The sequence below is a fragment of the Primulina tabacum genome, chromosome 14, assembly GCF_025594145.1.
Source record: "Primulina tabacum isolate GXHZ01 chromosome 14, ASM2559414v2, whole genome shotgun sequence".
Lineage (NCBI taxonomy): Eukaryota > Viridiplantae > Streptophyta > Magnoliopsida > Lamiales > Gesneriaceae > Primulina > Primulina tabacum.
In genome coordinates, this window is record NC_134563.1 from 30,245,662 (window position 1) to 30,261,695 (window position 16,034).

General features: G+C 34.2%; 2 protein-coding genes across 4 annotated transcripts; one reads left to right on the forward strand and one right to left on the reverse strand.

Annotated features, from left to right (window-relative positions):
• Positions 1–656: 656 nt before the first annotated feature.
• On the reverse strand, positions 657–5,815 carry LOC142524827 (COP9 signalosome complex subunit 5b-like). Its single transcript, XM_075628945.1, has 6 exons — positions 5,357–5,815; positions 2,849–3,130; positions 2,620–2,767; positions 2,110–2,192; positions 1,086–1,163; positions 657–979 (listed from the first exon to the last, which is right to left on the reverse strand). Exons 1-6 carry the CDS (start codon positions 5,756–5,758, stop codon positions 890–892), a joined length of 1,083 nt encoding a protein of 360 aa, XP_075485060.1. The 5' UTR covers positions 5,759–5,815; the 3' UTR covers positions 657–889.
• A 4,383-nt stretch (positions 5,816–10,198) lies between these two features.
• Positions 10,199–15,122, forward strand: LOC142524201 (uncharacterized). 3 transcript variants are annotated; one of them, XM_075628033.1, is made up of 5 exons: positions 10,199–10,295; positions 10,948–11,016; positions 13,106–14,052; positions 14,329–14,365; positions 14,796–15,122. In XM_075628033.1, the coding sequence occupies exons 3-4, from the start codon at positions 13,208–13,210 to the stop codon at positions 14,363–14,365; spliced, it is 882 nt and encodes a 293-aa protein (XP_075484148.1). In that variant the 5' UTR covers positions 10,199–10,295; positions 10,948–11,016; positions 13,106–13,207; the 3' UTR covers positions 14,796–15,122. The 3 variants fall into 3 exon arrangements, with proteins under 3 accessions (XP_075484148.1, XP_075484150.1, XP_075484149.1); XM_075628035.1 differs by having other exon boundaries at positions 13,135–14,052; XM_075628034.1 differs by lacking the exon at positions 10,948–11,016 and having other exon boundaries at positions 10,239–10,295.
• Positions 15,123–16,034: the final 912 nt, after the last annotated feature.

A 16,034-nucleotide genomic window follows, 5' to 3' on the forward strand; every position in this document is an offset into this window, starting at 1 on the left:
CGTTTGTATGTTAAAGAATGTAATCGTTGTTTATAGTGTTGGGTCACCTATAAACGTCGTTGATCTTGTGTATTTATAAAAGTCTTGAATCCAACGTCTATAAACAAAACGGCTTCTTTGACTTCTGATCGAATCAGCTTTATTACCGAAAAAGGTTCCTGCAAAAAGTTTCAGAACAATCAGTCTTGTTTTCATACCACATTTGGAAAAGCGTATTAAATGACTTTGTTCAGCATTAATGATGCATTTAATACTTGTACTTGGTACAATAACGGTAACATTTAATTTAATATCGATAGGTTCTGTTTTAGCAAAAGTCAAGTTCTGCTTCTGTTTTTCTAAGCTAATAAGTACTCAAAGAGTACTGCTTTGTTAAGACGACACGAAAACATCTGCTTTTATACTATCTTCTGGTTCTACTAACGTGATCTACTGGTTTTGACTATCATCACCACAATTAAATTAAGTCTTTCACGAATATTCGATGCCGAACAAAAAAAAAAAGACTTGAGACAACTAAGATGTTAAATATTTAAAGTTATAATTTTTATTTTAAGTCAAGAGATTTAGTATTTTAAAATATTTATAAATTTTAGCATTTAAGGGCTAAAATTAAATTATCGGGTGAAAAAGACACGTGAAACGTTACGCATTATAATGGTAATATCTGTGTGAACAATTTATATTCAAATCCATTTTCAAGAATTTACAAAAACTTTAACAAAATAAAGCTCGCGATAACAACGCCGCAGATTATGTACGAAGTTTCTAAATCGAGCCAACAGGTGGGAAAATTAGCTGAGTCTTGGCTGGGTAATAATAGAAGAGACTCGTTAAATCCTCTGTTTGGTTCTACAGTGAGCGAAAAATGATGTTAAAGCTTTATGGCTCAGGTTTCAACCATTGGTTCTGGCCCAGAAGACTCAGCCCCAGATTTATTGCACTGGCAAACGGAATTGAAAAGTATATCCTTGATTACCTAGAATTGAAGATTAACAAGGTACAGATCAATAGAACTCAACATATGTATTGCGGACATAAAAATGTGCAATTACGTTAATGGCGAAGTGTTGAATCACAGATACCTGGGACATCAAACCATGAACCTGCTCCACAGTGATCTTTTCACTGTCACGAGTGATCTTGTTAAGTTGAGATTCTTCCTGAAATACACAAAGGCAAGCATCCACAGAGTATAGCAATATTGGCATGCTGAATGATTTGTATACACAATAGCGGATCGTGGCACAGACACCGCATGTCCATGGAAAAATGAAGAAAGTAATAATTTTTTTAAAAAAATAAACGGCATCAATTTTTAAAATTAAAATGGTAGGAGAAAAATATGATTTAAAGAGAATTGTGGAATATGTGGTCGAGTGGTTAAATAGTATTTTTGGAATTACACAAAAGTTTCACCAACATATTAATAGTTGGTTACTGAGTAGCTACGGAGAATAACATACACAAAATCACCCAAAGCAAGCAGGTTTTTTTTAAGCACTTCACAGGATGTAGACTGTCTTTAAGGCAGTCCAATGTGTTCATTGCTCACTAAAGCAATCCACGAATAAATGTCATTGCTAATTTGTCAGGATCACAAAATTTTCCCTAATCTTGATTTTGTGTAAATCAACAAATTGGCAAAATGAATGTGATGACCCCAATTTGAGACGATGTAATGGCATGTGACACATGTAATTTCAAAAAGATAATTAGTTTTAGACTGCCTGTGGCAAAATATGATTAGTGGAGTTAGGAATATCTGGACTTAGTGACTTGTTGTTATATAAAGCAAAATGGTTGGAAAATAACGGATATGCAGAATATAAAATTATTTATATGTTGTATTTTCAGTTTTCCGTCCACAATCCTACAGTTGTAAGTATAAATTGCGCAAAAATTCAGGTGCCAACAAAGCAATATACTACCATTCACATCGTTACTTGGAAGTGTTCTGTATTAGAGGAAGAAATTTGGAAACAAAGAGTATGGGAAACCAAAAGAGGGTTTTGCATACAACACAAAATACAGCAGAAAACAGCATTAGCACACTCCGACTGCAGTTCTAGTTTTATGCGCAAGTAAATTGCTGTCAAATGCACTGACCTCTTTCTTCCTTTGTGAGGCTGCTATCAAAGGACCAAAACGTGAATGAGCTAATTGATTTTCAGCTTGCTCTAGTTTCTCAGCTGCACAAGTTCCATTTAACTAGTATTAAACAGTGCCACGACATATAAGGTTGCAATATCAGAAGGTGTAGATGCTGAAATAGTAAAATGCACAGACTGATTGCCAACAGCTCAAGCTGGGGGGAAAAACACTTTCGACTGAATTCATTTTCCACCAATATCTGAATGTTCTGACTAATTTTTTTAATCAGCTTTCAAACTCAACCATCGCTCACTTTCAAAACAATTATCTTTCAATTACAAATCATTTCAACGATTTCAAAAAGTGACTGAATCGTGCAAGCTTCAAAATGACAAAAAATCATACAACCTTCCAAAAGTTTCAGAACACATTTCCAACGAGTAATTCAAAATTATTCTCAAAACATATAAGTTGATAATGAAAAACACCCAACCAAACGTCAACTTACATATCCAAGGAAATTACCTAAATCTGATATTTGACCAGCGACATAGTCTCCATTGCCAAGCAAAGGAGAGGACGATAGGGTGTTAACCCAATACTTATTCCATAGTAGGTCCAAAAGATGAGAATCAAGAGATGACTTGAAGTATGTGATATCCAATGAATAATACTACATAAAAGAAAAGACCCGAGTAAGTGAGCAAATTCAGTATAGAGTGCTTTGGATTTGTACGGAAACAGAAACTTTTACCTGTTTGCAATGAACACCAAAATCCTCGATTTTGTTCAAGGGGATTGTCTGATATTCAGAAACTGGTTCATCTGGAGGCTTATACCCTTCGGGGTATGTTCTAAAAGCACCGATCTCAACTTTTCCAGCAGAAACAGTCCTCGTTGGATCAATAACAACAGCCAGAAAAGGCTCCTGGAATTGTTGGTTAAGCATTTGTGTAGAAACATCTATACCAGAAAGCCAACATCCATAACCAGGATGGGAATGGTACCACCCAACAACGTTCTCTAAACGGCCCGCCTTAATAAACAAAATCAAAGTGAGAAAAATTGCACTGAGAAATGACATCCAAAATAGCCAACGGAAGATTTTGATATGATATAATCACTTACGAAACACTCTGTGTTTACATGATTTAAAATAATCAAAATCCCTCTTTACATTTTCATAGAGAAATAGTCTGATGTCCAAAAACTAATACAGTCAACTCCCTGATAGTTAGCTCACAGAGAAAACAAACAGGAAATAGCACAAACCGTATGCGCTGATAGCATTTTGTTGGAAATAAATAAAGTTAGATATTTTTAGCATTTTACAACTATAGGATTCGTGTTTGACCATAAATGTTAAAGTGAGATCTCTATTCACTTAGCGGGAAAGCCACTTATATAAGATATCATTGCGTTGGAAAGACATAAAGTTAGATATTATTAACATTCTACAACTATAGGATTTGTGTTTGACCATAAATGTTAAAGTGAGATCTCTTTTCACCTAGCGCATAGTTATTTGGGGCGCAAGGCGCACTAAAGCGCAAGGGTGTCTTGGGGCCTGAGGCGCAAGGCGAAGCGCACGCTTTATCGAAGTAAAGCGCATTTGACACAAATTTTAAAATTCAACATATATAAAATAATTAATACGATTTAAATTAAATACTTTGACAAAGATAAAAAATAATATAAATAAAAATTCATTAGCCGATAATGTACCATAAATCATAACCAAAAAAAAAAAAAAAACTCCAATCATCTAAAATTTATTAGTAAGTCATAAGTGCATCATAATATATTAACCAAAAAACTTCAAAAATCTAAATCATCAAGCAAAGCCATGCAGATTGTAGGGCTAGCACAGACAGATGATCATTGATCCATATACAATAAATCCTATATTGTAATCCACAAGGCACAAAACCAACTCTTAAATACTCACAGTTTTTGAAGAAGCAAACTAGCACAGAAGATGAAAAACACTAGAACAGAGAGAGACGAACAGAACCATAGAGTTTCAGACGTAGAGAAAGGCCGTTGCGCTACTCCAGAAAGAATTTCAAGGAACGGTAAGAAAAAGAACGCACATGCAGATTGTAGGGCTTTTTTAAAACATTAAAAAGGGCTTTTGTTTGTTATTGGGCTTTAAATTTTATTGGGCTTGAGTTATATATAGTGAATCGCATCGAGTAATACCAAAGCACACAGGCCCTCGCCTTTCTGCAGCGGCACGCTTGATTAATGTGGTGCGCCTGGGTGGTGCGCCTGTCTCCTAGGCGCAGCCAGGCGCTCGCCTTTCACAACAATGACCTAGCGGGAAAGCCACTTATATAACAAAAATCAACCACCCCATGGATTTAATAACAGCGTTATTATAACCACGAGAAAGATAAGATTTCACGAGCGATGCTATAAGCCAACAATACATTGAAAAATCAGATATGATGCCAAAAAGTCCACAAATCATCGGAATTTGAAAGACCTTCTCACCTTCATGCCTTACAGCCTCACAAAAACAATCCTGTTATTTTTTTCTCAATATCAGAATTAATATCCAGATGCCCAAAAATTTTCCCAAGACCATTTTCTTAACAATCCATCTAAGACTTATCCAAACAAAAATCTTTGACCGTCATTGTTAATACTAATAGTTGTGCTTGTGTGAAGGCAGAGACGGTGGCATCATTTCAGTTTACAAACACAACGCCCTGGGACAATAATACATTTGTGAGTAAATAAATACCACATTCTTTTAAAAGAAAGTACAACATTTAAAATAAAACCAATGCAAAGGCACAAAATCAAATTTCACTATCATCTGATTCATCAGCTGATTCTTATTATCCATACAGTCCTTTTGGTGTATAATTTGTCATTGTTACACACCAGAACATGAATGATAGCTTCCATTAAGCTTACAATCAAAGGTAAACTAGGACCCAGCAGGGGGGGGGGCTGCTGACGCTCTAAAAAACATTATGTGAATTTTACTAAAAATTAAAATATCACCGTCCCAAATTCCAGCGAGTCACCCTTCCCTTCTCATCTCCCCTGATTCCAGTCGCGACAATAGCACTCCAAGCCAACCAGGCTTACAATATTCTTCATAAGGTGTATTGATTACCCACCAAAATCCTATTTATTCTCCTCATACACAATCCTATGACTTCTCGCTAACTCCCCGACATTCCTAATTCCTATATCACGATAACATAAGCATGGAATCTTAAACTCCAATAATATCAAGCATAAGAACCTGCTTATTGGTCTGTGAATATTCCACCATATACTCGTAGGCATCGTTCTGTGCATTAACCCTAGTTTCAGTGCCCTCAACGGGAAGGGCAAAAGCATCTATCACAATAATCGTATCTCCGTCAGTTTTGCCCTGCATTAGGCCCATAACTTCAATGGTTCCTCCAGAACGCGCATGGACAACCATCTTGAGGAGCGCCAGAGCAGAGATCTTCACCCGCTTGAAGTAGTGAGGATCGTTAACCCAAGGCTTCTCTTGATGGAACTTATCTTGCGCCGCGGAGTCGTAGAAGAAGATAGCGTCGGAAGCCGCCGCCGAGGAATCGTTGGAGGAGGCAGAGATGATATTGTTCTCCAGCTCCCATGTTTTCCGAGCAATCGCCGCCGACGAAAAGGGATCCATTGTCGCAGTAGAAAGCTAAAACCTCGTGCCAATCTGTTACTTTCCTCATTTTTTGTTGTCATATCTGACCAATAAATAATACTGATTTAATAATTATACGTATTAATAAAATGTTAAAATTTTAACGCAAGATATATAATTCAGCGGATAGAGTCATTATTTTTTGGAGTTTAAGTTATAGGTTCAATTTTTATTGAGATCATTTTTTTATTCTTTTTATTTTTCAATTTATTTTTTAATTTATATATCGAATTTACAGTGTAGTCCCTCACTATTTATTATAATTCATTTTGATCCTCATTTAAATATAAATCAAATAAAGTATAAAAAATATTAGCGTGCGTCGATGTACTAGTATTCAATAAATATTTATATTTTCTAAAGAAGATATTAATTACTCATCATAAAAAGTCTTCAAATTTTAGGGGTGTATTCAATGTAGGAGATTTATTAACTTTTAATGATTTTTATAGATTTTAAAAATCTAGATGTATTCAACTTAGACTTTTACATACTCTATAGAAGTATAGTGGTATTCAAAATAGACTTTCATAGAGTTTTAAAAAGTCAAGTGATATTCAACATTGACTTTTAAAAACTCTATAAAAATCTATAGGTATTCAAATTTTCAATAGACTTTTAATAACTTCATAGAATTAATCAACATACAAACATTAAAACCTAATGTACAACTATAAATTGTCAAAAATTGTATTTGGTTCAACCCAAAGATTTGGATGGATTTTTAAAACTTCTAACTCATACACAACTTATTTATCTATTTTCTTATCTTCTCTCCTCTCATCTATCTCTATCACTCTCTCAAATTTTGGAAGTGTATCTCTATATATATTTTCATTTTTTTTTAATTTTTTTCATTTTTTGGCTGATTGTTCATTTAATAATTTTTTATTTTAATATCATAGGAAATTTTGAATTCCATAATTGATTTTGTGATTTTTAATTTATGATTTATACAAATTAATGTAATATGCAGTAATAATAAAATATGATCCAAAAAAATATCGCTTAATTCTTAATAATTGAATAGTCCTCGCAACAACCATGATTTTTAAAATCTTTTTATCATTTTCAATTTCAATTAATATGTAATCTATAATATTTTTATACAAAATTATATTCACACAAATATTCTTTTCACATGTATATTATCAATTTAAAAACAAAATTACAAATTAATCAATTGATGTATTTTAAAAAATTTACAAGCATGCATACAAACCCGCATATATACACATATAAGGATTAAATGATTTAACTTTTAAATAAGTAAATTCATTTATTAATATAAATATTGAAAAACTATTTGAAACTGAATATGTTACATATGTTAATTAGTTATTGGTTCAAAGAAATTAATAAAAAATAATATGTTATAATTAATTACAAAATTTTTAAATTCTTTAAAAAAAATTCACAAAAATTTATAAAAATCTTGCAAAAAACTCTACTTGAATTCACATAAATCTATTTATAAATCTGTGAGATTCTATAAAAGTCAATAAAAATCTATCAAATCCATAAAAATATATCGTTTGAAAAAGTCATTAAAAGTCATCAAAACTCTGAATTGAATACACTTCACGTTTAGCATGAAAAAAATCATAAATTCAAACCGAAGAAAACGAAAATCAAAACTTAATCATAAATTGAATTTTTTAAATTTAAATATAAATATTAAAAACCGAATTTTTATATATATAAGAAAACAAATCGACAAAAAATAGCAATTTAATTAGATTAATAATTGTAGAGTAGGTCTCTTGTGAGACGATCTCACGAATCTTTATCTGTGAGACGGTCTCACGCCTACCGATATTCACAATAAAAACTAAAACTCTTATCATAAAAAATAATATTTTTCATGGATGACTAAAATAATATATCTGTCTCACAAAATACGACCCGTGAGACCATTTCACACAAGTTTTTATCATTGTATTTATATAGTATATTTTATGAAATGATAAAAATTGTCTTTGCCAATTTTTAGTTTATAGTTATGTAATGACCGAGATTTTTAGTCTGTTAATTTGAGATTATTGATTATTAATTGATATGATTATAGACGGATTCTTCCGAGACCAGATTGGCCAAAACATATTAAGGGTGCCATTTTTGGACAGAACTATTGGCGCCCGAGCGGTAGAAAACGACCGCCCGAGCGCCAATGTTCAATAAGAACATGTTTCGGGCAGAAGATGTGGCGCCCGGGCGGTAGTTTTGTGACCGCCCAAGCGCCAATGTGCAATCCGAAAATATTTAGGAAGAACATTCCGCGCCCGGGCGGTAATCCTCGACCGCCCGAGCGCCGCCTGAAAGGTTTGAAAAATAGACACGTTGCCTTAACATGCAAGTTGGATATATATATATATATATATATATATATATATATATATATGTAAAGTTGCTTCATTCACTTGAATTGGCAGCAAGAAAGACTCGAGAATTGGTCTTGAGAAATCCTTACGCCTTTATATTTCGATCCGTCCGTTAGATTTTCAATCCAATTTCAGTACCGTGTTCCTATTGACGAGAGCTTCAACTGAACGTAAGTTTTATGTTGTGATATATCTTGAAATTTTGATATTGTCAGAATCGAATATAATTCATATATGATGTTCTTGACATGTTAGACAACGTAGAATCGAAATCAAATTGAGAAACAAATTGATTATGGAATTGTTATAATTTTTCAGAGTATATCGATTGATATTGAACAGATTTGAACTATGAATTGATTCCAGATTGTATTGGATATCAGTTATGGATTGTAATTATTATCTGCTGATGTTGTATTGATCGGGATATCGAGATTGTGCCGTATGCCATTGAATTTGAATTAAATCCAGATTGATCAGAGTTGGTATGGATTGGAGTAGTATATTGATATGATACTATTGATATTGTCATTGCCAGATTGAGTGTTGAAAGACTTTGAATTCCAGACAGAAACGTCGTCAGAACTGTCATAAAAGAAAGGTATAAGTCAATGTGGTACTGGGAGAACGACTCGAGTAGGATATACTTGAGTTTCGCTAAATCACATACTTATTGTTATTATTTACAATGATTTGAATTGATATGCTTGTTCTATTGATTTATAGAAGCATGTATTAGATGAGTATTAGACGAGTGATCTTGTGACATAAGTGCCGATAGTGATGGAATCGTCACTGGCACATTGCACATTGTCACAAGATAGTGAATTGGCGATAGTGCCACAGTCTGTGACGGATAGGTCAAGACACCGGATGTTTGGTTATATCGATTGAATAGAATTGGAGTTTCTTCTATTACTGAATTCGATATAGGAATGTCAACGTCTGAAAACCGGGATCCCTAGACTAGGATTGAGTCTAGTCTGAGCCGTGGAGTCACGAGTCTGATTGACAGTTTTATATTGATTATGGTTTCAGATTTTGATACATATTACGGATATCTGCTTCATGCTCTATATTGATTATATGATTGCATGTTTCATTGATTTATACTGGGATTTTATTTTCACCGAAGTTATCCGGCTGATGTCGTGTTTGTATGTGTGCATGGCAACAGGTGGGACAGGATCGGGGTCGAGGAGATGAAGAGAGATCGGGATTAGAGTGGAGACTACGGACTTGATTAGAGATAGGGTTTGGACAGTTGATGTTTAGTTATTAAACCTTAGTTTGAATGATCGTATATAGTACAAGACTTGTACTTTAATACTGACATGTATATTAGAATGTATTCCATTACGTTCCGCATTTAATACTGTATTTTAAAAAGAAAAAAATTAGACCCTGTTTATTATAATTGATTAAATTGTCCCAAATGATGATTAAGAGAATGATTAGCATCCGGGTCCCCACAAGTTATTTATTTATGAGTAGGTCTCTTGTGAGACGGTCTCACGAATCTTTATCTGTGAAACGGGTCAACTCTACCGATATTCACAATTAAAAAAGTAATATTTTTAGCATAAAAAGTAATACTTTTTCATGGATGCCTCAAATAAGAGATTCGTCTCACAAAATATGACCCCTGAGACCGTTTCACATAAATTTTTGCCTTTATTTATTTCATTAAGATTTTAACTAACGCTTAACTAAAACATTAACTAAAAAAGCAATATATTATATTTTAAAATATATTTTAATTACTAATTAAATAATTGTCAAAACCAAATATATTTAATTCTTTTGGAAGAAAATCAAACCGTTATGAACAAAAATAATTGTAATATTGAATTATATATTTCTAAAACAAAAACGAGAAAAATACCTAAAACAATTATGCTTTTTCTTGTAAAAGTTATAAAATTATTATGACAAATTTATAAAATGGAGTATATTATTATTATTATTATTATTAAATTAAAAAATATAAAATGAATGGGGAACAAAAGGAAAAGACAATAAAGTCCACATCACCAACCATGAATATTCATTCATTTAATTTCATTCATCAGAAAATAGACAGACCCTATCGTCTCCACTTTACTTCTCAATCCTCGGACTTTGAGAATAACCAGGTTCATCTCTCTTCCTCTTTTACATGTATTATATGTACAAACTCGAGGGAGATTCCGATTCTTTTTATTCGCGGATGGGGGTTGGATGTTGCCTGTTAATCAATTGCCTGGGTTGACTTTTGGGTAACCGTGGATTGGATTTCTTTGATTATCCCATGATGGCCGTGGGTTGCTTTAATGGGTTTAATTCATGTTTTTTTGGTTGATTTTTGGGTTTGATTGTTGTTTTTCGGATTTTACAAGTGTTAATCATCCAACCCGTGTGGAGTTTCCCCGTTCTTTGGCTTCATTTCTTTGTGAAATGTTGAGGATGGGGACTGTTTGAAATTTGTTTCCATTTTTTATCATTAAAAAAAAAGGTTTTCTCTTCGGGAGACTGGGATTGTTGTGAGGTACATCGAGGTAGTTTTTGGATCCATGGTACCTCCATTTGAAGAAGTTGATGTATGAAAAAACTATTAAATGCGAGCCAAAATTTTAGTTTCAAGTCTTTCCCCCTTACTTATATCATCAGTTGCAATCGACCATGTGTTGATTTTTAAAAAATTTCCATTTGTTTGTATTGTGTTTCCCCTGAAATTTTTGTTTTATTTCGGTTATGATTGAGAGCAGTGATACTTCCTCTTTGAGTTGATGTTCATTCTTCATGCAGACGTACTTAAACTTGCTTTGAGGAAAGAAGTGGCGATCCGACTGATTGATTGTTATTCCTAAATATCTCGTAAGAAATGTTTTAGAGTGCTTGGTGAAATGCAAATTTTAATATCTGCAAAGATGTGGCGTTAGTGTTTCTGCCTTTTTGTTTTATTTTGGTGAATCACATGTAGAATCAGGGGAATGGCCGAAAAGTGATTTGAAAACCGAGTAAAGGTAAGGAATAAATGAGTAATGAGAGGTAGACATGTTTCTCCTCGTAAAGCAGATTGTTTTAACAGCTGCTTCTTTGTGATTATTCAGATGACTAGGAAAAGAAAGCTTTACATCCTCCATGTGATGTCCCACAAGTTCACCGTTGTAACAGGCAATTATGAGCTAGGACTTTGTAAAAATTCCGCGTAATCTCCGCATAAGTTGAAGCTCAACACCACCAAAACATCAGTCCTAATCAATACATATAATCCCACAAACCTAATGCATTTTCCCTAAACTAAATTCAGCACGATCATCATGCACTATATTAACGTAACAATAAATCTGAACATTGATATATGCCATTTGAAAATATCCAAAAACTTACAGGCTAGGATAAGATTAAATATCACCTGTAACTCAAGTACCTTTACGAGTTATATCATGTGTCACTACCCCATAGACTCTTCACGAGCTGACTTGTTACCTTTTCATCAGAAATAATCCCACGCGTGAACACAACATCGACATAGTGATGTATCATCACAAATCAACTTATAGATAGCAACTAACAAATAAAAGGAGGGATGAATTAACGAGACACTTGATACTCTATTAAGATCGCTATTCACATCTAATCAATAAATCCCTGCTCGAAGTAATTCACATCATACCATCTGACATCAAAATCCATTTGCTATATCTATTGATATCAAACAATCAGGATCAGCTAACATCTCTATGTAAAATGTTACCTTATCACAGCAGCTACATTTTACATTTTTGCGTCATATTAGACTAACATCATTATACATTGCACAAATGCACACCATAAAAGAACAATATCATTAAACATCACGTGCTTGCAGTCCATCACAAGCTACATCATTAAACATCATCATATAACCATCATTTGTGCATCATATCTAACTAACATCATATCACATCATCTACTGCGACAGCTACTCCCGGCCCTTATTAATTCCCATGATATCTATATATATAATACTAAAATACCAGCAAGCAGCATCATAATCAATTCTAGTGTCAATGAATAACTCAAAGTACGGGATATCATCGATTAAGTAAATTAGCAGACAACATCATAATCAATTGTAGCGTCAATGAATGACTCAAGTACATGAATATCACTGATTAAGTAAATTTTTGACACCATCGACTGTAAAACAATTATCCAAACAACATAACACGATCATACAATTGATATAGATCATTATCCAAATGAACCCCACTTTATCATTTCTTCGAAAGTTAATATAAAATCAATATGATAATTCCGAAAATATAAACGTGTTGGCAGGTGTAAACTGAATAATAAACCATATACATCATTGTACATTATTACTGTGAAATTTCGGTTAATTAGAAACATCATCGATCATTTGAAAGTAGCATCAAAATATAGCTCTTTCATCTCGTAGATTACGAATATGTGTTTTGATTGGTTGGGGATTACTTAAAAGGAGATTAAAAAGCTTTTAAACTCTACAAAACCCCCAACCATGGAACCCTATTTTTTCCATCTTAATTAAGTATATTATAACATCTGGAATTATATGTAACCACCAAATACATGTCCCATATTTTTAGTATTTGTGCGCTAACATGAAGGTGTCTGTGAGCAAACATATCACACACATTCATTGCATGGCCGTGCTTCTCACCTCCGCACAACAGTCCGCAAACAAACCAAAATGTGATATTTTCATCTCATTTCAATTTCCACTTCAGTTATGGCAATTTGCTAACTCTTCTAAAGCATATTCTTCAATAATAATTGCTTAGTCGGTTGGGTCCAGGCGTCATACTCCCCCAACGCCTTTCCTACTATCATCTTCAATTTTTTGTTCATTGCTTGGAAGACTTTCTTGCATGGTGAACTTATAGGATCATTGTAATCTGTCATTCATTATTCTGACTCTAATATTTTTTATCAAAAGGCATGAAGGTTTTTGCTCCATGTTTCTAGAGACTTAAAGTTTGATTCTCTGCGTCTGTTTTGAGACACCGGAAAAGAGGGCTTTAGCCCAAACAGAACTGGAATGGAGGAGATTCAGCTGTATACGAACTGGGATGACGTTATTTGTCCTATCTGCTTGGAATTTCCACACAATAGTGTTCTCCTCCATTGCACGTCGTACCATAATGGATGTCGGCCATTTGTGTGTGACACAGACCATTTGCAATCAAATTGTCTCTATCGCTTCAAGCAAGCAAGTGGGATGCCATTTGGATCTAAATCACCAAGTTCTGTTGAAACTATGCAGTCTTTGGATCTGGAATCGGATTGCAAACCGGCATGCCCCTTGTGTAGAGGAGAAGTTACTGGATGGATAGTGATTGATATTGCTCGTGTACACCTGGATGACAAGAAACGCCGCTGTGAAGAGGAGAAATGTGCATTCTCGGGTACGTACGCGGAACTTCAAAAACATGCACGAGTAGAGCATCCTCATGCTTGCCCTTCAAAAATTGATCCTGCCCGCCAACTGGATTGGGAGAATTTCCAGCAATCTTCCGAGATAATTGATGTGTTAAGCACTATCCAGTCAGAAGTCCCTCGTGGAGTGGTTCTAGGTGATTATGTGATAGAATATGGAGATAACTCGGGAGATGATTTTGACGACATCCCTGGAAACAAAAGAAATTGGTGGACATCTTGCATGTTATATCAAGTATTTGAAAATTTTCGGGCATCTAGAAACAGAAGAAGATCAAGACTCGGTGTTTCCAGAAGAGGAAATAATCGTTTGAGTTTTGACACTTCAAACTCTGATGAGGGTTCTATATCATCCGTAGAATATCCCGATTTTAGATCCCCTGTAAATACGGTTGACGAGTTTGTGAGTGCCAGAGAAGTTTCAAGGGGAAGAGTTGGTCAAAACAGGTGAGTGGATGCATAGTGTGTTACTATTTTGTTTCCAATGGTGTGGCAATTTGTTATTTTTTATCTTTCAGATAACTCAATAAAAATTGAGATTATGAGCAGATTAAATTTCTGGATGGTTCATTTCTTTATGTATTTTACATATCTGTTGATGTTTTTAAATTTTTTGTTGATTTTTCAGTCTTGTTTGTTGACAAAACCATAATAAAATGCCTACCTTCAATTTTTATTTTGTTGCTTGGATATCATATCTCTCATGTAATTTTTCTCACACAGCTCTCGAAGGCGTCGCTCTCGGTTCTACGACATCTAGGTAAGCAGTATTACAGGAAGAAACACCTCCATCATTTACAATTATGTTTAGAGTAAGATGCATGTTGGGTGAAATAATTTGTATTATATTGCTTCGCATTGGATCGTGAGTTGACTCATTGAGAAGGTGGTAGGCATATTGATAATTGGCTACAAATGTTTAAATTTCACTTTAGTTTCTCGAATACAAGAATCTAGCCGACGCAAGAAAATCTTTTTTCAATTGTCCCTGAAGTTCTGTGATGTTTTGTTACACTGCCTCCTGAGTCGCCGATGATCTAGTTTAGTCCAAGCAACACCGTGTCTTTTTTCTTTGCACTGTCTCTCACTATACACGGCCCGATGAACCAACTTTTACATTCATTTAGCTTCATTCAATGTACGGATTCTTTTTCTACGTATCAGTGATCTATATGTCCATTCTATAACAGAATACAGCTAATCCTGGATATGGAATGCGAATAGAAGCTTGCAAATCTCACTTCACCGGTTAGTGAATGGAATCATGATTGGAACTTTAATTACATGTAAAAAATTCCTAGTTGACTTATTTACTCAGATTTCCATTTCCTTTTTTATGTTAGTGCTTGTCTAATTTACATTTCCTCTCTTGGAGGAAAGTTTGTTTGAGGTTTGAAATTTATGGATAACGTACTTGTATAATTATTTGTTTTTTAGTTCCCATTAAAATAGTTTGTGCACAGGGATATTGTATCATGTATAATTCCATTTTATGCGAGTTCATTACATTTTCAGAATACTCTGGAATCAATGTTCTTGATGGTGGTTGTTACACAGTAATTCTTTGTTGTTTCATGTATAATCTTGGTATTCAAGTACATATAGATGATTGATTGTGCTACTTGTGTGTACCCAATCCTTCGTATGAAAAAAAAAGTGTTGAAGATCTGATAAGATCAACTCGGATAAGATGTTTTTCATATTTAAACTTTTATTCTTTAGTCTGCAATTTAAATCTTCAAATGGATTAGGTTGCTAGCTTTCATTTTGTGTAGTGTGTGTGTATATATATATGTGTGTGTATATATATGTAGGACGGTATTCATTGAGAATAAGTAGAATAACAAGATTATCCTTCCATCCATATATCTATTCCCCTCATAAAAACAACATGATATCCCTGTCTCAGAGATCTTGGATGTTGCTCGTGAATCCTATTCATGTAGCGACAAAACGACTGAACTCTTTGCAACTGAGTCAGCCATACGTGATCTCCGACAAGATGATTCCACTGTGACTGAGTATTTCTGTGCCCTCACTCGAAATTGGCAAATAATTGATTTGACTTAGACACATTGACTGGAAGTGCTCCACAGACGAGAAGATGTATAGATCCATTATCGAAAACAGGCTGGTATTCAAGTTCCTCATGAGCCTACATAATGATTTTGATTATGTCCGAGGGCAGAGTCCTTAGCACAAAGCCTTTGCCTAGCCTACGCGCGGCTTTCTCGACAGTGCGTCAGGAGAAAAGTCGACACAAAGTGATTTTGGGCTCATTGCAACAATCATCCGATAGCTCTGTTCTTGTCCTTCAACGTCAACCTACTTCATCTCTTGCTGATGGTCATGCCTCTCACGGAATTCGCCATGGACAATCTTCATACAATAATAAAGGAAAAATTATTTCAGGACGTCCTTGGTGCAAT

What these genes read in the sequence shown, in the direction of transcription:
- LOC142524827 (XM_075628945.1), bottom strand. Translation starts at nt 5,758, where the DNA reads ATGGATCCCTTTTCGTCGGCGGCGATTGCTCGGAAAACATGGGAGCTG. An exon ending in TGGTCAAATATCAGATTTAG is followed by an intron (nt 2,193 to 2,619) that starts GTAATTTCCTTG and finishes GAACTTGTGCAG; the next exon opens with CTGAGAAACTAGAGCAAGCT. An exon ending in CCTCACAAAGGAAGAAAGAG is followed by an intron (nt 1,164 to 2,109) that starts GTCAGTGCATTT and finishes TGTGTATTTCAG; the next exon opens with GAAGAATCTCAACTTAACAA.
- LOC142524201 (XM_075628033.1), top strand. Translation starts at nt 13,208, where the DNA reads ATGGAGGAGATTCAGCTGTATACGAACTGGGATGACGTTATTTGTCCT. An exon ending in GGAAGAGTTGGTCAAAACAG is followed by an intron (nt 14,053 to 14,328) that starts GTGAGTGGATGC and finishes TTTCTCACACAG; the next exon opens with CTCTCGAAGGCGTCGCTCTC.